The sequence below is a fragment of the Camelus dromedarius genome, chromosome 6 (assembly GCF_036321535.1).
Source record: "Camelus dromedarius isolate mCamDro1 chromosome 6, mCamDro1.pat, whole genome shotgun sequence".
NCBI classification, from domain to species: domain Eukaryota; kingdom Metazoa; phylum Chordata; class Mammalia; order Artiodactyla; family Camelidae; genus Camelus; species Camelus dromedarius.
In genome coordinates this window covers 30,734,691-30,761,942 of record NC_087441.1, presented here as the reverse complement: position 1 = coordinate 30,761,942, position 27,252 = coordinate 30,734,691, and the positions used below count along the sequence as shown (strand labels likewise).

The 27,252-nt window shown below is 35.0% G+C and overlaps 1 protein-coding gene across 6 annotated transcripts in view; it reads right to left on the bottom strand.

Moving 5' to 3' along the window:
* Window positions 1–27,252, bottom strand: part of PTPRK (protein tyrosine phosphatase receptor type K) — a 510,378-nt gene that overhangs the window by 319,883 nt on the left and 163,243 nt on the right. For all 6 annotated transcript variants that reach the window (XM_064486707.1, XM_010988633.3, XM_010988634.3 and 3 more), the window contains exon 3: window positions 4,500–4,771. In XM_064486707.1, the coding sequence (XP_064342777.1) occupies window positions 4,500–4,771 (272 nt within the window). The remainder of the gene's footprint in view (window positions 1–4,499; window positions 4,772–27,252) is intronic.

The window sequence follows — 27,252 nt, the reverse complement described above, 5'->3', positions numbered from 1 at the left end:
GCAACTTGTAACCATGGCAAATAAAAATACATATAATGTGATACTTTCTATAATTAGTACACTAAGCTGAAAAGCCATCTATTGTTCTGAAGACACAGGTAAGAAAGAGTTCCTTATATATTCACTTTGATGCTTATGTCATAAATAAAATTTACATTTGCTTGTTCTGTTTCACTATGGAAAATGTTGGTTCCAAATGTGGCTTAACAAAAAAGATGAGTGGAAAGCATACTAATCTAGGAATAGAAAATCAAGAGGCAAAAATTATCATCCCATTTCTGCCTCAAATTACTTGGGAAACAAATCTTTTGTTTTCATTTTCCCCACTACATTTTATATAGATCTCTCTTAAGTCATTTGTTTAACAACTGCTATGTTGTTTCAAGTTTTATCTATGTATATATCTCACATTCCTATCTGGATAGGCTCCTTAAAGGTAGATCCCACATCTGATTTACATTTTTATCTCCCATAGTGCGAAGCTAGACAGTAAGGTTTATATATTCACCTATATATCCCCAGATGTTAGCATGGTGTGACCTCATGCTAATAAGGTGTCAAAAAATTAGACATTTTAATAAATAAAAAACCTGAAAAGAAGAGAGCATGGAGGAGGAGGAATGAATAGGTGGAACACAGAGGATTTTTAGGGCAGTGTATGACACTGTAATATGACACTATAGTGATGGATAAATGTCATATTTGTCTAAACTCGTACAATGTACAACACCAAGAATGAACCCTAAAATTAACTATGAACTTTGAGTGATTATGGTGTGTCAATATAAGTTCATCTATTGTAACAAATGCACTTCTCTGCTGGGGATGTTGATAATGGGTGAGGCTGTGCATGTGTGGGGATCTGGGGTATTGGGGAAACCTCTGTACTTTCTTCTCAATTTAGCTGTGAACCTAAAACTGCTCTAAAGAAAATAAAGTCTTAAAAAAAAAAAAAAGAATGGTATGCTTTCACAGCAGAAGAAAATGCTGAGCACTTATTAAATCCAATAAGTCACAGATTTTTAATTTACTCATCATAATGTTAACCTAACTTTATGTTAAATGCCTACTATGTGTCAGACATTTTTCTAAACACTTTACATGTAATTAACTCACTTATAACAATCCAATGAGGTAGGCAGGATTTGAAAAACGAGGAAACTACAGTCAAAGAGATTAAGGATATTCATTCCTAAGGCTGCACTTCTGCGAAATAGTAGAGTTAATATTCAACCAGGAAGGACTGGCCCCCGAGTCCATGGGCTCTTATCCTGATCTGCCAGGTAGTCAAAATTCACTACTTAGAGAATCGTTTTTGCTTTTATTTCACAATTTCATAGGGTTTTTTTGTTTTTTTTTTTTTAATTTTTCAAATCAGAGGTTAAGTTTCTTGGGGTTAAAAACTGGTATCCCCTCATTACTGTATAGTCCATAGCAAATTTGATTAAATTACCACATCAATCTAATGCTTGGCCATCTGGTGAGATGAAACCTCTGGGAAGGGAAAATCACACCAAAGATATGCTGTATGTTCTTCAGATTTCTGTTCAACAGAAACATAGAAAAGAGAAGAGCTAGCTGGGAAAAAGTATTTGTTTTCACTTCCATGATCACAATTTTCATACAGAAGTGATCCTATCCTAATAAAAGGTAGTAGAACTCGCGGGCTACTTTCTTTTTGACTCTTTCTGGTGTTACTGTTAAAGCTGGAAGAGAAGGAGGTGTCTCAGAGGGGTGGTCAGATAAGGAACGGCTCAAGCAAAGACAGGATAGGAGTCTTCACTGGAAATACAAAAGAAAGGAGAGTCAGAAAAACGAGAAAGCTAAAAAAAGTGTCAAAGAAGAAGTCTGGAGAGTAATTCTCTGGAGAAGGGAAGCTGAGTAAACTCTGGAACTAAGGAGAACAATTTCTGTGCATATCATAACTCTTCTTAATCTAGAGTCTGGGAAAATAAAAAAGATGCATGGTTTCTTTAAGGATGAAAGAGTAGGCTTCTGACAAGGCACACTGCAATGGCTATATTTTAATTTTTAAAAATCCATAAAGATTCTGCATTAAGCAACAGTCAAAAGTTTTTCATGCTATTTCCTAATAGCAAAACTGCTGCATGAATATGGTTGTTTCTAATAACTGATATACAGGTACCACTAGGTATCTAAATAACAAAATCGCTGAAAACAACAATTAAGTAATTTATTGAGCATTTAAGTACATAAAGAAAAAAATATTCTTCTCTGTTGTTTGCTCTCATTGACTTAAGTTTTGCAGGTTAAGGAAAAAGATGTGGAAGCAAAGTAATCACTTAAGAAATGGTCTATTGCTCAAATTTCAATCTGCAACAAAGAGATATTTACTCACAGGTTCTGTGTATTTAGCAGTCATTTTCTCTTATAAGAGATTTCTGAAAAGATCTCACTGGCCAGGTTAAAACTTGCACAAGTACTTTTTGCACTGTTTGCTTAAAAATACCGCAGGTGCATGTAACCTAGGCAGCTTTGTCATGCAAAATGAGACTGAACAAAGCAGCATTCATCAAGTTCTTGGTACTCTAACCCAACATTAAAATTAACATTGCAGAAATCTGTGCCATAAGAAAATGTTATTAATATCAATGATTCAAATATAGATCTTACCAAAAAATAGGAAGAAAGTAATTATATGTATGCCATTTCTTAGTTAAAAAGGAACAGCAGTTTGATACCATAGATATATTATGTATAGGATTTATCAATATCTATTTCTATGGGTTTTTTTTTCTCAAAGCTACAGCAATTTGATTCTTTAATGTACTATCTACACAGGTAGCAAACAACAAACAGCACTGAATGTATGCGACCTGACTCCAGAACCCAAATTTTTAACAATTTTGCTAGATTTGTTACCTGTGCTTTAATTTATCTTAAGGAGACTGAATTCATTGATAGTTTTATTTTGCTGAATTAGAGCTTTTCCTTTTTAGTGTTATGTTAAACTCCAATAAAAGATTCTAGGGAAATCATTATAATAGCAATGTGTTGTGAGGGTGACCCAGCGACGACAGCCATCACACTGTTGTCAGAGATGAGCCCATTAATCTTGCTTCAGTGCTTTAGCATTAGTTTCACACACCTCCACCCACTCACCTACTACATACACAGCCCTCCCAGAGCTGTGGACTCTGAAGGAAGCAGATGGCTATCTAAGATGAAGCGAAACACCCTTCTGTTCAAAAATAATGGAAACAACTAGTCCCTAATGAAAATCCATTGAAATCTCCATAGACACATAACCCTGAGCGGAGAACCTTACCGGTGGGACCACATCTATGAAGTAAGAAACTTTTAATAAAATAAAAAATCAACTCAAAATAAAGCAATTAAAAGAGTGCACTGATTTCCTCTCCCTCATCCCCAGGAATGAAAATCAGCCTAACATACTTTTTTAAAAAGCAAAAATAAAACTGTTCTTAGCTTATAAATTACTCAGTGACAATTATAAAAATATATACTTTTACATAACTCATTCTCATTAGGTTCTCTAATAAGCTACAAATAGGCAAGTCTTTTAAAAGTTTAAATCTCAAGATCTAACACAAAAGTGAACTTTCAGAAGAGGTAACCTTCTGTTACTAGATACTGAACCTCAGTGAAGATTAATGAACAACTCTCCAAACTGGTAAATGGACTTTTTTTGTTAACCCACATAAACTGAGTCACACAAACCACAATGTAGGTATTGACACTATTCATTGCCTAGTTTAATCATAATTAAATCAAGCATTTCTGGGAGAAAAAAAATTCAAAGACATATGGACAACTTTTTTGGTTTGTTTGCATATGTTTTATAGCTGGGGCTGAAGAAACCATGACAGGCCACGCACAGGGAGGCTTATGAGTAATATCAGTAATTAGGGCAGTTAAGTGACAGTGCAATAGAATGAAGCAGTCACTTAGCTGCTAGAATGAAGACTCGAAAATCTCACTGAAATTCTTTAGTACTATCTTGAAGCCAAAATGGTCCACCTATCTAATCTTGGTTTCATTTGCTTATTTTTATACTTCAAGTGATTTACAAAAATATTTTTTAAATTACTGAAAATGCCTCCTCCTTATGTAACAAATTCCATGAAACACTATTTCATGTTTATTTTCCAAATGTTATTTTCAAGTAGTCAGTAAACCAAGCCCATGGGAATGTTACACTCAACTCAAAAAAGACTACTTCTTCCTGAACAGAGACATAGAAATATATCTATCACAAAAGCAGCTCTTTGCCAAACAACCAACAAATTTTGTACCTAAACAACTTTTTTACCATAGGTTGAAATATTTTCTCACTTTAAACATTCTGTGCCAGTGTATTTGAACATTTCCTCAAGAACAGCAGTAGAAGAGGACTGACTGAAGAGACGACCTCTCATTCCTATGGGGCTAGATTACCTCTAAGTATCACATGCACAATGACAATCGATGAGAGCCGATCACATCAAAGCATAAACCAGAAAAGAACAGATGATTACCTGATATTCATTGGGCCAAAAGGTGCTCACTGCTAGCTCAGCCCGAAGCCAATCTCTACCGGTGAATCCAGTCACATTCCAAATCGGATTGGCAAGAGGTCCTTTATTCACCCTAACTAATATGTTTAAGGTGCCAGGATTCAACCCTTTCTGGCTGTATAACAGGTAACTGAAGTCAATACAGTGAGTGTCATTCTCCTTCATTGTAGGCAGCTGAAGTCTGGCTTTTTCTCCAGGGTCATGATCTGAAGAGTCCACTATCATATAGGAACCTGAAATGACATTACATAAAATAAAGCTAAGTAGATATACAAGCAAAAGGGAAGATACAATAATAGAAAGAATACTAAAAACGATACCAATCTATTCTGAGTACTAAATTATGTCTTCCAGAACAAAGCTATAAAAAGATATCAAACAAGTCAGTAGGTGAATTGAATTCATAGTGGATAACAAACATCGTTTAGAGTGCATGACATGTACAAACTCATTTACCCTTCACAACCTGCTATTAATCCTATTTTATAAATTAGGAAACTGAGGCACAATTAGTAACTTAAAGTCAAACAGATCATGTAGAGCCAGGTTCAAATCCAGATCCCACTCTAAAAAATCTCTAATCTCACTCAACAGAGGTCTGTTATCAAACAAACAAAAAGATAAATGAACAAAACAAATATGTTATTGGCCTGGTTTACAAAGGAGTTCATTTCCCTTTTCCCCATTCATAATGCTAATGCAGAGAAGGGCTAAGAGTGTGGGCACTGGAATCATTTCTGCTTTCAGATCCCAAGATCATCATTTCTGCGAGCTGTGTGACCTTTTGTAATATGCTAACAACTCTGGACTTGTTCAGGGAATAAGGATACTCTGCAGTATGAGTATGAGGACTGAAGCTTAAAATGCCAAATTTTCTAGAGCTGAGAATCTGACAAGTAGTAGATTCACCTACCTGGAGCCTCATCCACTAAGCTGTCAGCTGATCATCGTTGCTATTTCCCCTAGTTCTGCAATGGTATCGATACTCTTCAAAAGCTATAAGAAGCCTGGGTTGAAAACCACTAATCTATGCCATTACCTTTGGTTTATTAATAAATGTTCATTGGTAATCAGTGATGAGGAGGCATAGCTCACAGCACCTCACAGTTCCACCTTCAAACACACAATCTTTGCATGGTCGGCAAAGGTCATATTGTGCTAAGTATAAAAATGGGACTTGAACATTAGCTGCTGATACTAGTCCAAGGACCTCTCCAGAAAAACAACCAGTTTTTCTCAGGTCATTGTGGATTTTGACAAAGACATATATCACAAAAATGTAAATATTTATTACATTTTAAGTAAATAAAAAGTATGATAAATGGATATCATTTATCACACTTAAGGTAGAACACAAATTTTATTGTAAAATATTTTTCCCTGGAGTGTAATTTTAACCAAAATGTATTAGACGTAGTGTTACAGAACCCAGTGCTGCAAGGGTTGGTTACACTTGGAGCTCTCCTTCTGACCAACTTGAAGAATTAATCAACCTGCTGTCTCCTCCTTAAAACATACTAACTTTCCATGACACACTATACACTTACAGACTACCTGTCTAACTAGTTCAATTAACCCAACAAAAAGTTCAAATCATGTCAGATAAGAGGGCTTCAACCACCTAGAAAATCAAAATTTCAAATCTGACCAATTCCCAGTCAGTGGTACTCTGTGGTGCAGAAGGAGCCTTGGTGAAGATTCCATGTGATAAAACTATGAGTTTTCAAGCCAATTACAGCATTAGCTTATTACAGTGACTGCTATTGCTACAACTTTCCCTTCATATTTCCCAGTTCTCATCTTCTGTTGTAACCTGAAATTCTCTTCTTTTCTTCTATTCCTTTTCTTCTCTTCTCTTTTTCTTTTCTTTGTTTTCCTTCTCCTCTCATCTCCTCCCCTCCCTTTTCTGTTCCTTTACTTTTCTTCTCTCCTTTCTTTTCTTTTCTCACAGATTGCACATTAGTAGGATAAATTGGCCATGTACATTTTGAAGAAACTGTGTCTTTTTTAAAAATAGGATATCCTGGATCCTACCCAATTTATAGACACAGGATGTTTCTATTCTTGGTTGTGCTCACATTCTGAAGTCCATGGCTGAATTGCAGAGGTATCTTTCAGATTCACCACAGCAAAACAGATCAATTATGGCTTTTAAGTAGGAACAGGCGTGAGATCTTGGATTAGTTACTTAGTGTTATTGGGCCTCAGCTTCTTCACAAACCTAGTGACCTATTTCTCCATGGCTATCACAGTTTTTTCAGTGATACATTATGACTGGAGTGGATTTAAATTATTTTTACAAGTCTGCATCAACTATGGCTTCTGATTGTCAATTTTAAAGTAGTGTTGCCTAAATGTCTTAGAGGCTTTCAAATAGATTATTTTCTTCCTTCATAAAATAAACTTTGAAATAAAATATTTTCTCTCACATTTTAATTATATAGTATGATATTTACCATTAAGACCATCTAGCAATTTTCAGCCCATTGCACTTTTAAGCTACAATAATTTTCTTATTAAGGAAATGGGATAAGCAAAGTTTATTAATTTGTAGGAATTAAATCCATTTGATCACTAGAAAGACAAAAGTCACAACAAAAAAGCTTGTCCAAACTATTTCAGCATTTCACAGGCACTTAAGGCAAGTTAAATACATTTTTAAAAGTACTCATTCATTTCTATAAGATGTTTCTTCTAAATGGGCTTCTTTCAATGCAAGCTGACTATTGCTACATTTTCTGGGTGCTATGGAATAATATGCATTTATTTCACAGTTCCAGAAAGGAAGAAGCAAGCACTAGTATCAAAAAGCCATCTAAATCCTTCTGCCAATGGACTTCATATAGTGGTAGTTTACCCCGTAGGCACCAAGGAGGTAGCTGCCTGTTTGACTCAGTATTCTCCTCCATCATCCCAAACAGAGAGAACACTAAACTATTCTTATCAACTTCTAAAAATACTTCCACAGTCTCCCAGAACTGGCTGCCAACCCTTAGAGTCAGGTAAGACTACAATATGCACTTCCCTCATTCTTTATATTATAATTTAAGCTTGTTCACTATTGTTTTACCATCAGCTAACTAATCGCTCAGATTTCTAATGAGTTTACTTCTATTCAGTTGTGAGTTAGCTATCTCAAGGCTTAATAATGAAACATCTGTGTGCACACACATATAATGTACTAATTTTTAATTATGAGAACTTCTTAAGTGTGGCCTTACAGATATTCCTTGCAGTCTCTTGAGCAACAGAGTTCTCACATATACCATTTAAGACGGGGAGAAAAATATATATGCCTATAATTATAATTTTAAAAGTATAACCATTCTGGACAGCAATTTAACAATGAGAATCAAAAACCTTAAAAGAGGTATATGTCGTCTGGTCTGGAATTCCAAATCTAGAAATGCACACTAAATAATCATGCATATGTACAAAGATGCAGCCTAAAAATGATGTCCATCTCACCATTACATTGTTTAAAATTTTTTAAATTAAAAATATGCTAAATGCCCAATAATAGGCAGTTTATAAAACTATGGTAAATCAATTTGATTAATAATTATGCAGTCATTAAAAATGATACCAAGAAAACCATTTAATGGAAGATTCAGTGTATTAAGTAAAATAAACAGGTTACAAAACAGTATATTCATTTATGAAAAAATACATATATTTGTATTAAATAAATGCACTTGTGTAAGTGTGTGGGTGTATTCATATATGTACATGTATGTATGATCGGAAAAAAAACAAAAAATACAAAGCAAAATGTTAACTGTATTACCAGTGGGGAACCTGTACTTCTGTCTTCTTTTTTTGTTTATATACATTCACTGAATGTTCTACAATGAACATGCATTAGATTTGTACTTAAAAAAAAAAGAAAAACTACATGAATGCTATCTTACATGAGAAACATCAAATGAATAATGATTAATACTTAAGACATAAACACAGGTTTTTTTGCCTTTTAAAAATAAATCCTATTTGCATCCTACAGATTAACAGCATCTTGGCTTTCAAAATAACACAATACAAAAATCAGGAACTTCTTCTGTGTTTCAATTCATTAAAAAAGAAAAGAGGCAGCGAGTACTTAGACTAAATAGCAGTTTTCCTTTAAAAGAACAGCCAAAGAAAGCAAGTCCCATATTCATAAACACCACAATCTATTATCTAGATAAACAAATAATGCCCTATGGATTTTATGTATTAATGAAAATTTTATCTTTAAACTATACTTCTAGGAAAAACGCAGTAACACAGAAAATAGGATTAACTGCAAAGAAAACAATGAGTGATAAATAGGTTTCTATACTTCATCCTGAAACTCCTTTATTTTTATATATATATATAAATATATATATCTATATATATAAATCTCTCTCTCTCTCTCTCTCTATATATATATATATCTCCTTTTATACACTAACAATATTTTACTAATTCAGTTCTTATTCAAAAATCCACTGAATGTGCCTTATAAAGTGAACTGAGAGAAATTTCCACTCTTCTGCCTAGTACTGACCACTCTCCACGATCTTGCCCCAAAACACTGCGGCCACATTTCCTCCCACCACTTCTCTTCACAAACCAGCTTGCCCAACCTGACAGAGTGCTTACTATTTTGTCCACATACCATGCTAGTTTTCTCCTCCAGCATGGGCTCGTGCTCTTCTAAGAAAGCCTCCCCTCATCTCAGCCCCTAGTCAATTTTTACCCACTATTCTTCCTCAGCAGCAGCCGACCCTGAGCTTTCCTGCCTTCAGTACACAACCTCTGCCTTTCTGGTTCTAGCCCTTAATTATATACTGCTTTTGTACAGTTTTTAAATAATTTATATAGGGACCATTTATCTCCCTCAGAGGAATGATAATGTTCTCTTAGAAAGCACCTGATTCATGCAGAGTCCAGTCAAAATGAGGAGAGAGAATTCACACAGTAAATGTAACAGTAAAAGCATAAGAGAAATAATTATTAACTACAAGAGGGTAGAGACTTCAAAGTTATAAAGAGAGTCCTAAAGAATAACCACAATACCCAAGGAAGAAAAAAATGTGGAAAGGAAAGGGAGGTTGCGAAGAATCAGATCCCCTTAGAAGGTGTGGTTACAGCCCACTGGTTGGTGAAGACGTTTGCTGGGTTTGCTCAGGCCAGAGCTGGTCCACATCTGTCTGGCAAGCAGGAAACAGTCACATGCAGCAGGGTTTGGGGTGAGCTGTGTGAGTGCTGGCAGGGTCACAGCAACGTAGTCATCAGGCAGGGGTGGGGCTGCAAGCTCACTGAGGAACTACACGCACTGGGAAACCAGCTATGTAGGACCCGGAAGAAGAAACTAAAATAGAAACGTAATTCAATCAGGAGTGAAATCTCCTTCCCACTAAAATGCCCCTTCAGTATCCTCTATCGACAAAGCTTAACACTGTGCTAGTTACAAAGGAGAAAGGCTCAAAGGGTCAAGCTCCACTATCACAGAGCAGGTAAGGGAGGGCAGATTCAGAGCAGTTAGGCAGCAAGCTGACGCAGCATCTGACAAGGACCTTGTATATAGCAGAAACTCAAGGAACACCTGGTTGGTTGGTTAGTTGAATGACTAAATGAATGAGAAGGAGACAAGAGACTAGTTCTTAGAATATAACAGCATGTAACTGTTGAGGCAGTACCAACTCTACTTATACGTGGGATAAATTATCAGAAAACAACAAAAATAAAGCAAACAAGTAGACTGATTTATGCTGCTTTCAAACAATCATTTGATGGAACAGTATAAAGTTTGGAAGTATACACTTAACATATTTGTCAGAGCCATTCTTATGTAGATACAAAACCTTCTATTAGAGCAATGGTTCTCAAACATATTAGTCTTAGGACCCCTTTTCCACTCTTAAAAAATATTAAGACCATCAAAGGGCCTTTGTTTCTGTAAGTTCTATCAATATTGACCATATTACTAATTCAAACTAAGAAATTTCAAAAACATTTACTAATTCAGTTAATAATAATAATAATAAATCCATTATATGCTAACCCAAACAAAATATTTTTTATGAAAAATTACTATGTTTTCAAAAAATAGTATGAAGGGAGTCATCATTGTGCATTTCTGCAAATATCTTTAGTGTATGACTTAATAGAAGATACCTAGATTCTCATTTTCACTTCTTCATTCAATCTGTGGTAATATCACACATGATGTAACCTCTGAGAAATTCTACCATACACCTATGAGAAAATGGGGGGGCGGGGGGAGGAAAAAGAGTAGCTTAGTGTTGTTATGACAGTAGTGTTGACCTTACAGTTCCCCTGAAATTGTCTTGGGGACCCACAGTGGTCTCTGGACTACATGTGAAGAAGCACTAGATTTTAATATGCATAATTCTTTTTAACTTCATGCTACAATGAGAACATTATCTTACACTTATTAAAATTGAATCCACTTCACTCATTCAGTCACTGCATGGTATAAAGATGTACTCTGTGAAACAAAAGTCTTTACTGGGATGTTGGATGTCTGGAGAATAGAAAATGCTGCATATTTTTTCACACCAGTATAAATATCAAAGGTGTATTAATCAAGGTTCATCAGAAAAACAGAAATAGGATACACACACACACACACACACACACACACACACAAAGAAAGAAAGAAATGTTTTAGAAGGAACTGGCTCATGTGATTACAGATCCTGAGAAGTACAAACCCAGGAAAGCCAATGGTACAGTTCCAGTCCAAGTCCAGAGGCTACATAACAGTCCATCTTAATAAGAAAAGCATTTTTGTGTGTTCTGAAGACCATTTTGAAAAGCTACCAAAATCTACCAAAGCACCAACACACTGTGCAAAACAGTTAGTTCTTGGCATTGAGTGAGATTTTCCTAGTAGCAACAAAGAACATGCCAGAAACTGTTGATGTGGAAAAAAATAAAGACACTGTACAGTAATAGAGTTTCATGCCCAGCCAGCTTAAGAAGCCGTAATCAGGACCACTGGATAGAGAGAATAGTGACAGTTGAAATCATGATTTGGGTCCCAGTCCATTTGGGATGATATTTTTCTTTGTTGCAAAATTAGTATCTCTAAGCATTTATGTTGCTGTCACCTTTATGTGGAAGGCAATGTCTTGACTTGTTTTTCATAATACTTTTCAGCTTCTCATTTCCTTTTATCAAAACTGCTTCTCCCCACCCCATTTTTCTTCATCTGATTAGGTGGCAACACAATATAACAAGTTCCTACAACTGAAAACCTAGGAATCAGTTTGATTTTTTCCCTTTCCCTCCCTTTTCTCTTGTAATCCATTAGCACACTATTGCCTCTACCTTCAAACGTTCTCCTCAATCCACCCAACGTGTCTTCACCTTCACTAGTTTATCAAACTCCTCATCTCTCAGGAAGACAAGAAGAAAAGGCTCCTAACAGGTTTCATGAATTCCATCCACACTAGCAGCTCTACGATAGTTTGCTACAGGCAGCTACATTTTTTTCAAAACACACAATTAATCTTTTCCCATCTCCACACTGCAGTGAGGATTAAATCCCAACTCCTAACTCTAACCTATCAGCTTCAGCATAATCTGGTCCCTGCCTTCTTCTCTCACATTAACACCTACGCTGTTCTTCTCTTACTCAATTTGCTTCAGAGACAGTGGGCTTCTCTCTGCCTTTCAAAAATTCAAGCCTATGTCTGTCTCAGTGTTTTAACAGTGGATTTTCCTCCATTTGGAATGCTCTCTCCTCAGCTGGCTTATTTTTATCACTCAGGTCTCAGTTCAAAAACCATCTATTGGCAAAGCACTTTTTGGTCTCTTAACTAAAGTAGTTCCTTCCAAGATGCTTTCTAACATGTCATTCTTTGTTATTGCCTTCACAGCACTTGCCACTTACCAAATCTAATTTATTTGTTCACTTGATTGACAAACTCCACAAAAAATTTGTACTTGATCCATCTTGTTAATTCAAAAATCTAGAACAATGTTGGGAGCATTCAGCACAGAGCTGAATGTATTTATGACAACATCTGACAACCATCTATTTGTGTTTCCTGCTCTGCATGTCCACAGCACTTCTATCATTCTGTCTTGTGTACCAGGTCTACCAGACCTATCTGTGTGTCTTCCCAGCCCTAATACAGTCTTCTCAAGAGCAGAAACTTCTTTTTCTTCCTAGCACCTAATAGAGGGATTTCATACCTGTAAATTCTTGGTGAACTCAATAAAGGCAAGCAAAAATAAAGAATTTCAAACATTATAGCAATATTGTTTTTTCAAAGGTAGAACAAAAAGGAAAAAAAAATCATGGAATTTGAAACAACTTTAAACAATGTTCAAAAAATAAATAAATAAATAAATTGTTCTTAATGTTGAGAATTCCCCAAGAGATTTCATTATTTTGGTAAGGTTGACATAGGTGCCCTCGCTTTTTGGCATGCTCTATTATTATTTCTTCAAATTTCTACCTTCTATTATTTCTTAAGATAATGCCTTCTACTGGAGTTCACCCCCTACATTATGCAGTTTGTTTTTTAAATGATGGAATGAGACACACTATTTATAAAGTGTCAAATCAGAAAAAGTAATGTAATGTAATGTAATGGAGTTCGTCCCCCAAACTCCAATACAACAGGACAGAACTTGCAACTTCACAGGATTCTATTCCAACAGGAATACAACAGATTTACTCTCCTTAAAATGTCCCTTTCATTGTCCTGACAAAATAGAAAACTTTTTCATCTACATTCTGCAGGAATAAAATTTCTTATAATCCCTGAGTGAGGGCTCTGTATTTGTTCCAGGTAGTCAACTTACACTTGAAAATAAAATATACTTTATTTTCAAAGAACAGTGTCTAAAACTTTCAGAAAACACAAAACTCTAAGAAGAAGGTTTCAGGTAAAATGATCACATTTCTCTGTGGGAGACTAGACTCTTCAGGAAGTTTACCTGCTAGGAACTGGGCCAAACATTGTGCTACATTTTAACCTCCCTCCCCCACAGCATTTTAAGAAAGCAAAGGCATAGATCTAATTGGCCCTTACTATGATCAGCAAAATTTTCATTTCCATCTGTATGACGCAGAAAATCTGTGCAATCTGATTATTAAAAGTATTGATTAATATCACCCACCTACTCTTTAAAAAGGCTAATTTTATAATCTGCTGTGCTTTTCTCATCAGCGTGTTTCAGGACTCCAGTTTTCCCTACCATCTACCCATCTACTCAACTATCTACCTTGGATAAATAATTTTACCTTTCTCTGCCTTGATTTCTTTATCTTGAAATGATTAAACCCCTTGGGTCTAAATGAGGTTGGACTCAATGATGTGCTAAATCACACTGATTAGGCAGGTCCCTATTATGTGTTCCTTTTGATGTAATCATTCCTTTCTCTATCAAATAGTACAGAGAATCAAACTGCAAAATGCATGAAAAGAACATTTTCAAAGATTAAGAAATGAGATGACAATGTTAAAGAGTAGTAAACTTACAGACTTCTAGTTAATTCTGAGGCACTCAAATCTCAACCCTTCCCTTCACAACTCTACCAAACCCCTCTTACCATCATGTGAATGAACCCTCCTTCCCAGCTCTTTCCTTCCTATTCTTTTCTAATCTTCCCTTCTTCACTCTTTCTATCTTTGGAATTGGATATAAATACACACTGGAAACACATATACACACATAACTACCAACATTATAAAAGACTCATAACTCTTAAGTTTAAGATCTCTTGTTCTATGATTTCTCTAATTACTGAAATCCTGGCCCTCCCCCTATGGCTCCCCAACCTGCATAGCTTTTATGTTATGTGGTACTAAAATGTTTTGAGAAGCAGCTGCTAAAATGAAAAGCAACTTCAGAGAGCATAATTAGAGTTGCATTACTCCAAAAGGCAAGAGAGTCTTCGTTCTTAAGCCAACTTTGTAATCCTCACTTACCCTCTCAAAGGGACCAAGACTGGAAAGAATATTGAAAGGTATCAGAAGGTAGTACAGCCTGAAGATTCTGAAACCTGCCTAATGACTGAACATCATACTAACAATTCTAGTCTGCTGTTTGGATATACCTTAATTCTGTTAATAATGAAAGACCAGAACTTAAGGTCAGTACAGAATGAGTGTACAGTATTTCTCTATTTCCATATAAATGGATATTTCCAAAGACAAAATGCTCTACCCAGCAGTCACAGTGTGTCTAGAGATATCAAAAAACTGTTTTAAAATTTTAATATACCATACCAGAAGAACAAGGCTTTATTTTGACTCAAAATTAAGTAACAAGAGTCAGCAATTACTCCTGAATAAGCAAATGGCAAGTAATGATCAATAAGAGAAGAACTCAGGTTGAGCAAAATTTCTCAACTGAGTTCTCAGGTTCAAGGATAATCAGGCTACAGGAGTTTAACTGGCAACAGTTGCTTCCTTTATTAAAGCCTGAAGTTCCAAGTTACAATAGAAGATACTTTATAAAAGATTTAAGAGGAAGAAATAACACTTATTCCACTGCCATCCAAGGGAAATCATATTCTCATCTATGAAATGGTTAAAAAATGCAGGCTCTGAAGTCAGAGACGTGGTTCTGCAGCCTGGCTCTGACACCACTCACCCCATCCCATCCACCTCTCCTCTGCAATTTTACTGATGAAAATCAGCCCCAGAAAAGATAAGTGTCATAGATATAATAAAAGTACTGTTTGAGAGGATTATTGTAAGGATTACAGAAATGGGAACTATCAAAGTAAAAACATATTTTTTACTTTTTTTACTTACAAAATATTATCTAAACCAAAAATCTGTCTACTTGTTTTTGAAAACAGTGCATGCCTTAGAAGGCATAAGACAAACAAAGGAAAAGAAAAGCAAAAGAGAAGTAGAATATAGAATATGAGAGAAAATTGAGAAAATGAGTAAAGAGAAATAAAGAAAAGAGTCCAAGTGAGAGGAGAAAAAGAGAAGAAATAAGTGCTTACATTTTAGATGTAAAATGTGGGAAGACAAGAGAAAAGAGGGAGGAACAGGGTGGTGGATAAAATGGGGTTATGTTTATTTTCTGTCTCTTCAAGTAGCTTCATAAACCATCCAAATAAGATAAAAGAAACTGAGGTCCTATGAAATTAAAAACCAAAAGAGAATAGTACCATCACCTCAAATGTTAAGATTGTTGCTTTTGGTCACAAGATAATTAATCTTCTATAATTCAAGGATTTGATTAAAACTTAAAAAAAAAAAAAATCCAAGATCCTTTGAAGTCTCCTGACCCTACATTAATTTAAGATAGCTCTAGTGGAATTAGTGGTTCCCAATACAAGAACAATGTATAATACTGAGTCATATTACTGTTCTCTAGGAAAAGCTATTCCACCGCCAATGCTGCAAATTCAGCTGTTATTTAAAAACAACAGCAACAACAACAAAAACCCACCAAAACACACCTGGTCAATTGTGAAACGCCATACTGGTCAACGGTGAAGAAAAGAAGAGGACGTAAATACTTCTCTGACTGCTGATATACAATTTATTCAACTTCTTAGCAAAAACAATCATTCCCTAGGATATTCCTTCAACAAAACATTCCTTTGAAACATAACCAGAAAAGCTGCACAATGCAAGTGAGCAAGTGACCTCCATTCCAGCAGTGCTCTTGCTGCCCTGAGAGCAACTGAGGACTGTACTTTGTTTACGTAAATGCTAACTTAAGGCTCAATGGGTGAACATAAACATTGAGAAATTGCAGAGTTTCAGTTCCCACACAAACTTTCAAAGCTTCCCTCTGGGATGTACTGTAGAAGCTAAAATAGAAAACAGTTTCAGCCAAAACAAGTAACAGTAGGAATTCTGACCAACAGTCAAGCACAAGTGTTTCCCCACCTCCCCTCAAAGGGCGAAAGTCGGGAAGGGAAGAGGAAACTTCCAATGATCTCAAAAATTTGACTCAATTCTCCTAATGAGATGTACTTTCAGGATTTCAGTGATATTCATAAGCTAAACAGAAGGACACAGAATACGGTCAAGTTTTTCTCCCTGGAGAATAACCAGAAATAAAGATACGTCTCCAACACTGGTTTCTTCTAAATATAGTACTTGCAAATATCTCCCTAGGAACGGTTTACATGACTTAAAAAAAAAAGTAATTGCTTTTAAATGGTCCTACAAGTAGTGACTAAACACTGCAAGTATCATGAAATGGAAATGATCATTCCAATCATGGTGATACCCATCCACTAGATATAACCAAGTGCATGCACAGACACAGATAATACCACATACTCTTTCTGGTCCTCAAAATCCTCACAGTTGTGATTCCTGCAAACCTTGTGATGCTCATTTGCCATGAATCACCCACATGAACTCATAGTTTACATTTCATAATGATACAATGCATTTTTGTCTAGTTTTACCCCCTCCTTTTTGCTTAGAAGAACTGCAGTATTTTTTTCTCCCTTGCAAACCCCAGTTCCTACCTTCTCCAGGAATTCTTATGATTAATCAGATAACTTGGCAGGTAATGAACAAATTTTACATTTTCTACCTTGTAGTTTATAACGTACAGTATTTTCCAAACTCGACTATAAATTTCTTAAGGACTACTGCCTGTGATTATGCCTTTCTGCATAGTGATCTACACATAGCAGATAGCCCATTACTGGGAATGATGTTGGAGGCTAACTGAAATATATAACAGAAGTATTTAAAACAGTAAAAATATCTTATTTAATTCATTGAATATTCCAGTGAGAAAGATATTGAGTACATAAAGTGTTAAATATTACACAAAAGAATGTGGGGTTTAGAAAAGTTAAGTAACTTAACTTGCTCAGAACTCTATCCAAATCTAGTACTAAAACCATCTTCTATAGCCTCTACATTATACTGCCTATCAAAGTGGATTAGTTACAAAGGAATAATATAATTTAAATATTTTAATTGCTTGGAAGACCTAGTGAGATGTCATTAAAATGCTCTAACAAATACCATTTTGGCACTTTTCCTTCATAGGGCTTTTCTACATTGATGAAGTAGACCAAATGACCACAAATACATGTCAAAGCAAAACCCTGGTAACCTCTTTAAAAGAGAGGTTGGCTATGAGATCACATAATGGGGTCCTTCTTTTCAGAAAAAGGAAAAGGATGGAATCTGAAGAAAGATCTGTGATCTGAGGAATGAGAGCTACAGCTGAAGAGAGGATAGAAGATCATTTAAGACATTAGAAACCACTTGTGCAAAGGACCTGGAGCAGGACAGATTATAATGAATAAGAGACTGAAAGATGGGCTCGGTAAGAGAAAATGGAGAAGACAAAGATGGAGATGAATGAAGTAAACAGACCAAGAAGTCCTTATATGCAAAATAAGGACTTTTGTCTTTATCTTAAGTGTTACAGAAAGCCATAGAAGAGATTTAAGATGGGGAAGCAGAGGTTGCTGTCCTAAATCAGATTTACATTTTGGAAAATCATTCTGGCTACAGTGTAGAGACCAGTCAGGAAATAGGTGTAGCATTCTCATAGAGAAAAATTGTATTTAATTATGGTAGTAGATGATGAAGATGACTTGACGTAACCATCCAAAACCTATACAAGAGGTAAAAACCAACAAGAACTGGTGGTGTACAAGAAACAGAAGTGAAGATGAGACAGGTGTCCAGAATGTACAACAATGTTTCTTGCCTATATACTCAAATAGACCGTGGTGAAATTCCGAGTCTTGGTAAATAGGACAAAGATCTATTTGCGGGGAAAGTTCAGTTTGATTTTTTTATTATAAATGACAGAAATCTACTACATCATTTTCAGAAAAGAAAAAAAAAAAAAAGAATCCTATTAAAGAACATCAGAAAGCCCAACAATGACCAAAATATACCCCAGGACCTCTCCACTGGAGACCCACTGCTGAGCACAAACAACACTGCTCCCAGCACTTAGGCTGAATCACACTCTGCTATCCTCGGATGTCTATGCTTCCACTCTCTGCAGAAGTGAATCCTCATGATGCCTCCTTTTTGAAGCTTCCTAATAGCTTCCTAATCAAATCTCCTCTAGGTGGTCTGAATGGTGCAGATTTGGTCACTTGTCAATATCCTAAGCTATAAAGATGGCTTAAAGGTGTTTGACTTCTTTCTGAGGTCACGAGAAGTCATCAGGCAAGAAAATCACCAAATATAGGAAAGGCTGCCAAAAAGAATAATAAACATCATCTAAGGAAGAAGGGGCATTAATTTTGTTGAAACATTCCAGAGATTTCCTGTCAAGTAGGAAATTGGATATATGATTCTGTATCTTAGAGGAAAGATCTTGGCTATAAACACGTTTGTGAATTATCTCCACATATATTTACACATGTAAGTAAATTCCATAATCCTACTGTATTTTGTTTTTTGTTTTTTTTTGCTCTCTATAAACTTTTTAACAAAGCCTTAAATATTTTATAAACATGATACTACAGAGTAAATTTAATTAATCAAATTAAGGTCACACCATATATTACTATGGAACATGGAACACAATACTCTGACTGCAAATCATTCTATTGCTAATATTGATAGAAATACTACAGAAGACAGGAGAAAAATTCATTGTAAATATTTAACTTATATACTAGCTCTAATAACTAAGAATGTTCTTGTTATTTCAATAGCGATTAACAAGTTGGGTGATTTCCAAGACCTCCCAACAGACTGTCCGCAGCTGGATGAAAGTTACTGAACCTTGCACTCACAAGCACACATAACTAGTTTGGGTATCTCGAGTATATTCACCTCTTGATCCTCACTAAACCCATCTTTGAATCTGAACAGCTGTCTCCTGATTTATTCTTCTCAAGTACAAAGCCAAAATTCCCTCTTGAGTGTGTTGTATATTTATCCTGATGGTATTCAATTTAAAAGACAATGTATTCTGAGGAAGAAGAAACTGACATGATGCTAAAACAGACAAACGTATCTGGACAAGGAAAATTGGAACTAATCATGATTGAAACACCATTGTGATTCTCCCCTCCACCATAGTTTTGGCCTAAAATTGCTTCCTAGAACACAGAAAAGCACATAAACATCCTTCTACACCTGAACAAATGAAAAGAAATAAGTAAATGAGGCTCAAACAAGTTCTTGGATAAACTAGCTACATTTGCTGAATGAAGAAATTCACACTGATATCAACCTTGGGCTTCCAGGAAGGACGTGGGGCTCAGGATTTCCTCAGATTTAGAAAAGGTCCCACGAGAGGCACTCGTCTTACCACACGGAGTCTGATTTTTCTTTTATAGGTTGCAATGGCCTCACAATCAAGTTCCTTTAGAAAGTAATGGAAGGAGTGATTCCACTCACCTTTCTAGATACCCATGATCAGAAGCAGGATGAAATCCAAAGTTCAAAGTTACTACCACTACCCCTCTCCAAAACAAAATGAGATATGGAGGGTGGTGATGGGAGAAATGCAAACTGCTAAGGAGGTGAGCAAAGGAGAGATACAGATGCCTGAGGAATCTAATTCTCAGATAAACTAAATAGATTTGTTCAGATGACATACAAGAGGGATAAGATTTCTCCAGTGCGAGAATTTCCTACTAACATAAGTCATTTTGTCTCAGTTTAAACTATTTGTTGGTTCTCTAACAAACCAGTAAAAATAGCTGAGAGTTCACCGATCTGAACTGTCAGAGTAAACCCATATGGCTCAAAACATAAACATGGCAACCAGATAGGGTTTCAAGACATTCTTTGTTGATAAACACTTGTTTCAAACATCAGTCTCAGTGTGCCAATCACGTAAGGAATCCCCTCATTCTAGCAGACCCAGCAACTGGGCACGCATTATTACTTTTACTTTAAGAACCTTCAAATGTGCAGGAAATCATGACCTGTTAAGTCCCTATGGGCAGGAAACAGTTTAAGAGTAAACCCCCTGATTCACTGTTTCTTTAACAAGAGTAAAACACCAATCCTTAAAAAGGAAAACTTTCTCACAGACCTCAGTGTTAACTTAAACTAAGCACAGAATAATCTCTGAGTATTAACTTATTATGACAAGTCTTTATCCTACTCTTACCCATACAGAATGTAAAAAATCAATAAAATTTAAATTAACACTAATTTAACATAATAAATTATGTTTTGCAGAATCCATATTGCAAATATTACATTTAATAGTGAAAGCATATATACTTTGTTGTAGATTTTACATTTCATTTTTGGATTTGACTCGATTTTGATCACAATGAAACATCATTTGAGTCGGTGTTATCATATCTTTGTTATTTTTATTTGATAGTGATTTTTAGCCGCTAATTCATGCTTTTGTTGGACCAATGAATTTAATAATACTTCCTAAAATACAATATAGAAGAAACATAAAGTCATTTATAATAAGTACTTTTCTGATTATTTACTATATTTACTACTAGTGAGCTTTTTCAAGCTAATATATAAAAATTTAGGAGCGGCACAATATATATGGTAAAAAATTATATGATATCAGCTAATAGAAACATCATAGTTTACTCCAAGTTTCTCTTGCTCATGGCATGTATTATCTGCCACATAATAACTAAATCCTCCCATCACTTTTCTCTATGTGAACTGCTGTTAAACCTTCATTTGTGCCCTAAATTGTGACGCAACTGTACTTCCCCATAGCAAAGTATAACATCAACACAAATGCAAATAATGCCTCTGTCTACAAATGATAAATGGTGGAGAGGGTATGGAGAAAAGGGAATCCTTCTACACTGCTGGTAAGAATATAGTTTGGTGCAGCCATTATGGAAAACAGTATGGACATTCCTCAAAAAACTAAAAATAGACTTACCATATGATCCAGCAATCCCATTATGGGCATATATCCAGAGGGAACTCTAATTCAAAAAGATACATACCCCTCCATGTTCATAGCAGCACTATATACAATAGACAAGACATAGAAGCAACCTAAATGTCCACTGACAGATGACTGGATAAAGAAGTTGTGGTATATTTATATAATGGAATACTACTCAGTGACAAAAAAAGAATAAAATAATTCCATTTGAAGCAACATGAATGGACCTGGAGATCATCATTCTAAGAGAAATAAGCCAGAAAAAGAAAGAAAAATACCGTATGATATTACTCACATGGGGATTCCAAAAATATAAAAAAAAATTAAGAAAGGAAAAAGAGAACACTAATAAACTCATCTACAAAACAGAAACAGACTCACAGTCATAGTAAACAATCTTATGGTTACTGGGGGAAAGGGAGTGGAAAGGGATAAATTTGGGAGTTTGAGATTTGCAAATGTTAACCACTGCATATAAAAATAGATGAAGAATTTCTTCTGTATAGCGCAGGGAACTATATTCAATATTTTGTAATAATCTTTAATGAAAAAGAGTATGAAAATGAATGTATGTATACATATGCATGACTGGGACATTATGCTGTACACCAGAAATTGACACATTGTAACTGAGTATATTTCAACTAAAAACAATGTCTCTGAATTATTTCTTAATCATCCACATCATCTTAAATGTGTATCATATTAATTTTAGTGTCACTAAAACATAATTTTTTAAACTTTTATAAAATTCAAAGAATGTGCCTGTAGACTGTAGTTTGAGAAGCACTGCCTGAGCTCACTTAATAATAAACTCAGCCTCAAAGATTTATCATTTACAATACAGATAACTGTAGAGTGAGAAAACAAGTTTAAAAAAAAGCACATTGGAACAAAACTGTGTACAAGCCTATACTCATTTTCTTGGAGAAAAAAAGCATGTTTTAATTTTTCTGAAGAAAAATATTTTATAAAAACGTACCCCTTTAAAATAAGAACCACCACAAGAACTACCCCTTTATGCTCTATGGCTTCCTCTTTGCTTCCAGCTTTAGAATTTAATCCTAGGAAAGGCTTTGCTTCCCCTCAAAGTAGTAAAAACTAAATAACTGTATTTCCTTTTCAAGTTAGTGCCAGGAAGCTTGCCTCTAATTTGAGGTTCAACTAGAACAGCAACATAGGCCTCAGTGACTGAAAAATTCAGCTTTATTGGTTGTGAACTTGATTTTATAATAATATTTGCAGTCATACATAGCAGGAGTCTTTTTTCCTTATTTGTCTCTGCCAATTGGGTAAGTCACCTCTAATTATCTGCATAACAATGAAAGGTATATGAAGGTATATAAATTAAATAATAAATGACTAGTAAACGAAGATAGCCCCTACTTGTTGCTAAGATCATCTTCCATACATGCTTATATCACTTTGCCCCCAAAAGCCAATGCTACCTAAAATTGTGAAAGAAGACAGTCAATTGTGATTGCTTGCTAAGCTAAATCTAAAAAGAAATAAAACCAACTACTGGTTATTTTTCTCAATATTAAAAACTGAACATAGTTATGTCAAGAAAAAAAATGCCCATCACGTAGTTATACCTCTGCCCCAACACCACCTCATCTTCCTTAAATAGCTGCGTGCTGGCTATAGAATAGGGCATTATAAATTGCATAAAAATGTATTGTAAATTGTAAATGCATCCCCACTTTTTTTAACGAAGCAGTTACCCAAATTTAGAATAAAAGTTAAATGGTAGAACCACAGGAATGAATTGTAACAAATTCAAAGAAGACTTTAAAAAATCATCTTTTTATTTTAGAAAGTTCATTCTAGCAAATTTTCAAAGAAATCTCTTGATTAGAAGAAATCTTTCTTATTTTGAAAAAGCATAGCTCTCAAAACCTATACCAATCATCATTTTCATTAGCAAAAATTCACAAATATTCCTTTGAAAATCCAAATGTAAGAAAGATGTCCCCTAGCTTTCCATTGAACATTGTTCTGGATATCTGGACAGTACAGTAAGACACATGATATAAATGTCTATATAAAACATATTTAAAGTCAATGATAGTTTGTTATCATTAATGAAACTAGTACAAGGTTTTCTAACATTTTAAGGATAAAAATAAAATAAAGAAATAGAAGATCTGATTTACATAAAAAGATTATTTATATAGGCTATTTCTATAGTACAGTAAAACTTCTATTACAAATTCCCTTAAAAATTAAATAGAAATTCATCTGCTAAATGCTTTATGCAAAAACATTTCATAAATTACGTGAAACAGAGTTGTTTGCATTTTTAGCTGCTTGACAAAATATACAGGGCAAAGTTCTCATTTCTCCCAAGTTCAGTTGAAATAAACAGGACAGATCTTAAACAAAGAAACATCTGCAATGTTGTCTATTTTTTTCACCATATAGTAAAGAGAATGAAATCCAAACTCAGATCAAACTTAGATTGAGTCTGGGCTCTTCCACTTAAAAGTTAAGTGATTTTCACAACTTGCTTCCCCTTTTAGAGAACTGAGCTCCTTGTCAGTAAAAGAGAGATGACATCACCTGCTTTATAGAATATACACGGAATATATTTATCTCTTTAAATGTTTCAAGTATTACATAGAAAAAAACCCAGCAACAACAAATTTCGATGTTGGTTTCTTGTATCAAAAACACTTCCTCACTCTTCACACCCCTCTGATTCCCAAAAAGCCCAACTCCCTCACATGGATTCTTCACTGTAAACAAGTCAGCAACTGTATCCTTATTAACAGTACCACGGTGCATGTCTTGTATGCCAGCCTCTCTGCATCCACTAATGGCCGCTCCCTCTCTCAGAAATCCTCCCATCACCACTCAGCTGAAGAAATCATGCCCATCTTTCAAAACCAATTCAAGTTATATCAGGATCCTTACCCTAAATTTGATAACAATTGGAAGTCTATGCTCACCAAAATACTGTAAAACACAAGGTGATACAACACAGTGTAGGATATATGCAGCCAGGCTCAACAAAATTAAACTGTGATTATTCACAGTCTTTCTTCCACTCACTCCAAACATCGCTCATTTCTAAGGAAGCCTCTTGTTTGTATTTCTCAGCTTTTGTCATACCTCCATAGACAGGGAATGAATAAAGGAGGACATTTTAAAATTAATCTAGAGAAACTATAAATACATTTATTTAATAAAGGGTCAAAAGGTATCTGGGGAACAGACAAAAATGTATCCTGAATGTAGAAGAATGGGGGCGAAAGGTAGGTCTCTAAATACAAAGCCAATATAAAGATAATTTATTTTTTTCCAGAGATGCACAAAATTAGAACCACCACTATGTGATGTGGAACTTTGAGGAGCCAAATAAAGCGTTTTTTTTTTAAGCAATTTTTCCATTTATATCATGCACAAACACAAATGCACTGATATATATATATATACACACACACACACACATATATATATACACACATCAATCTGCAGGAGTCTTCAGTGAATGTATGCATGCTATTTTAAATGCTTTTTGATATTGAATATATGCTTCTCTTTGATGTGACACCAAAGGGAGTTAAGCCTTTAGGTGTGGACAAGAAGATGCATTTTTGTTCCTATTATATACATGAAACACTAAACATTGAGACTTGTACCAAGGAAGTATCGAGTGAATGGTAGCTGCTTTCATCCTGTTGTCTCTTGCTTAATTATTTTGTGTGTGTCTGCCATCTCCTGAAGAAGACAAGTCATCTTGCTGATGACAATGTCCTATCCTACTTCAAGCCACGACATCCAGCATTGTACTAAAGAAGAGGTCAAGAATCAGTAAGTATCAACTAATAGAATCACTGACATTTGAGAAAATCCCAACATCTGAGAAACAAATAATTAAGTTATGATGTGCAGGTCAGCTTCAGGGGAAGCAAGAATGTTTTCCAACACTATTTGTATCTCCTTCCAACACTATCTAGGATTCCTCCTCAGGATGTAACTCAGACTGGAGAGATAATATATGTGCTAATCACCATGCAAGGGAATTATACACTGCCTGCATTTGTATCCCTTCTCACTGATACATCTTGTTTCCATGAAGGTGTTTAAGACAACCTTGCCCATTATACCAAATGCTCTGAGATAATGAATCTAAATGTATGAGCTTTATTTCCATTAGAATTATATGTATCTAATCCTCAAAATAGAAGCACTCAATTTTAACTACAAAAGAAAGTAGCTGGTGTTCTTTTTTTTTTTTTAAATATCCACTGTATCTATTTTTTATGCTACATTTTAAAAGGATATATATCTCAGGCAATAAATGTCATATTTATCTACTTTCACCTTTTTAGTGAAAAGCAGAAAAGAATGCAGTTTCACCTTAGTATATACCTGCTGTCTCAAAAATATTCCAATGAATAACAATCAGAAGCAGGAAAGAAAAGGGAAATACAAGGATATTATGTTGCTGATGTTTTCCTGTTAGGCTTTGAGTGGCTGCAATGTCACAACATTGAAGTTTTCAGGTCCTGAAAAGACCTTAGAGATCATTTCATTTTGCTGTATGTTTTATACATTAAAAATCTGAAAAACACTGAAGTTTAGTGACATATTTAAATGGCAAATACTTTAAATAGTCGAGCAAGCAAAGGAGAACAGAAAGATGAACACTGAGAAGTAGTCTTTTATTTTTGTCTGACAGTGAGTAATCCTGTCACTTAAAAGGTTGAACTTTTTAGCCAATTTTCTGATACATCCTATAGTGTAATAAAACTTCAATTAATTTCCTGAGTATAATGATATTAATAGTCTGCTGTAAAGCCCCAATACAAAACACCTCATAAATTATGTGAAATAGGGGGGAGGGTATAGCTCAGTGGTAGAGTGCCATGCTTAGCATGCACAAGGTCCCGGGTTCAATCCCCAGTACCTCTGTCAAAAAATAAGTAAATAAATAAACCTAATTTAAAAAAAAAATTATGTGAAATAGAATTGTTTTCCTTTTTAGCTGCCTGACAAATTAATCCAGTGCAGATTCTAATTCTCTCAATAAACAGAACTTAGGGAAAGATAAAACACTTACAAAGCTTAAAATTGTTCCCAACATACAGATGGGGTCAGACTGACTCAGTTTAATACATGTTTATGTGTAACCTTGAGCTATTTCTTATTCCTCCTTTGTAAAACACAGGTGCCTTACCCATGGAACAGAGATAACACAGCCTGCCTCACAGGACTGACATGAAGATATCTCAGGAAGTATCAACAAAGTACTCAGTATGAGGCTTGGAACACAGTAAATCTATGAGAAATGATAATCCCATGCTTGCTATCCCTACAACAATAGAAAAGGAATAAAAAAAAAATTAGCTTACATGCATCAAAAGTCTGACCTTAAATGATACTACTTTGACTCTCAAGCACATTAAACAGTAAATGACACTTTCGAGCAAATGATAATTAAAATGTTATCTCACTACGAACAATAATATAAATTACTGTTTTAATCTTTGATCTGTGACTGTGAAAGAAATCTTAGTCATTCACCAGCAAGCTTGGGGGAACAGTGGAAGCAATGAGAAGAAGACAGAAGAGGGATCATTTAAACCATGGTGGCACTGTCTACACAGACTCAAAGGGAAGTCTGACTTTGTCTCCTAGAGACAATGAAAATATCATCAATGAACTTTTTAGACCTTCTCCCTTGTCAAGGTGGTGCCACAAAAATGTTACTAATTCAGGCAACTGAAAAATGGACTAAACTCATTGCAAGCCAATATCTACCATTCTGAGGTATTTCTAAACTTGTAGAAATTGGAGTTTTTAGTGTATAGTGAAGAAGGGTCAATATAATATACAGACATTATTTTTCATTTGTTTGCTTATTCTGTTTTTAAGAAGCATAAAAGTCCAT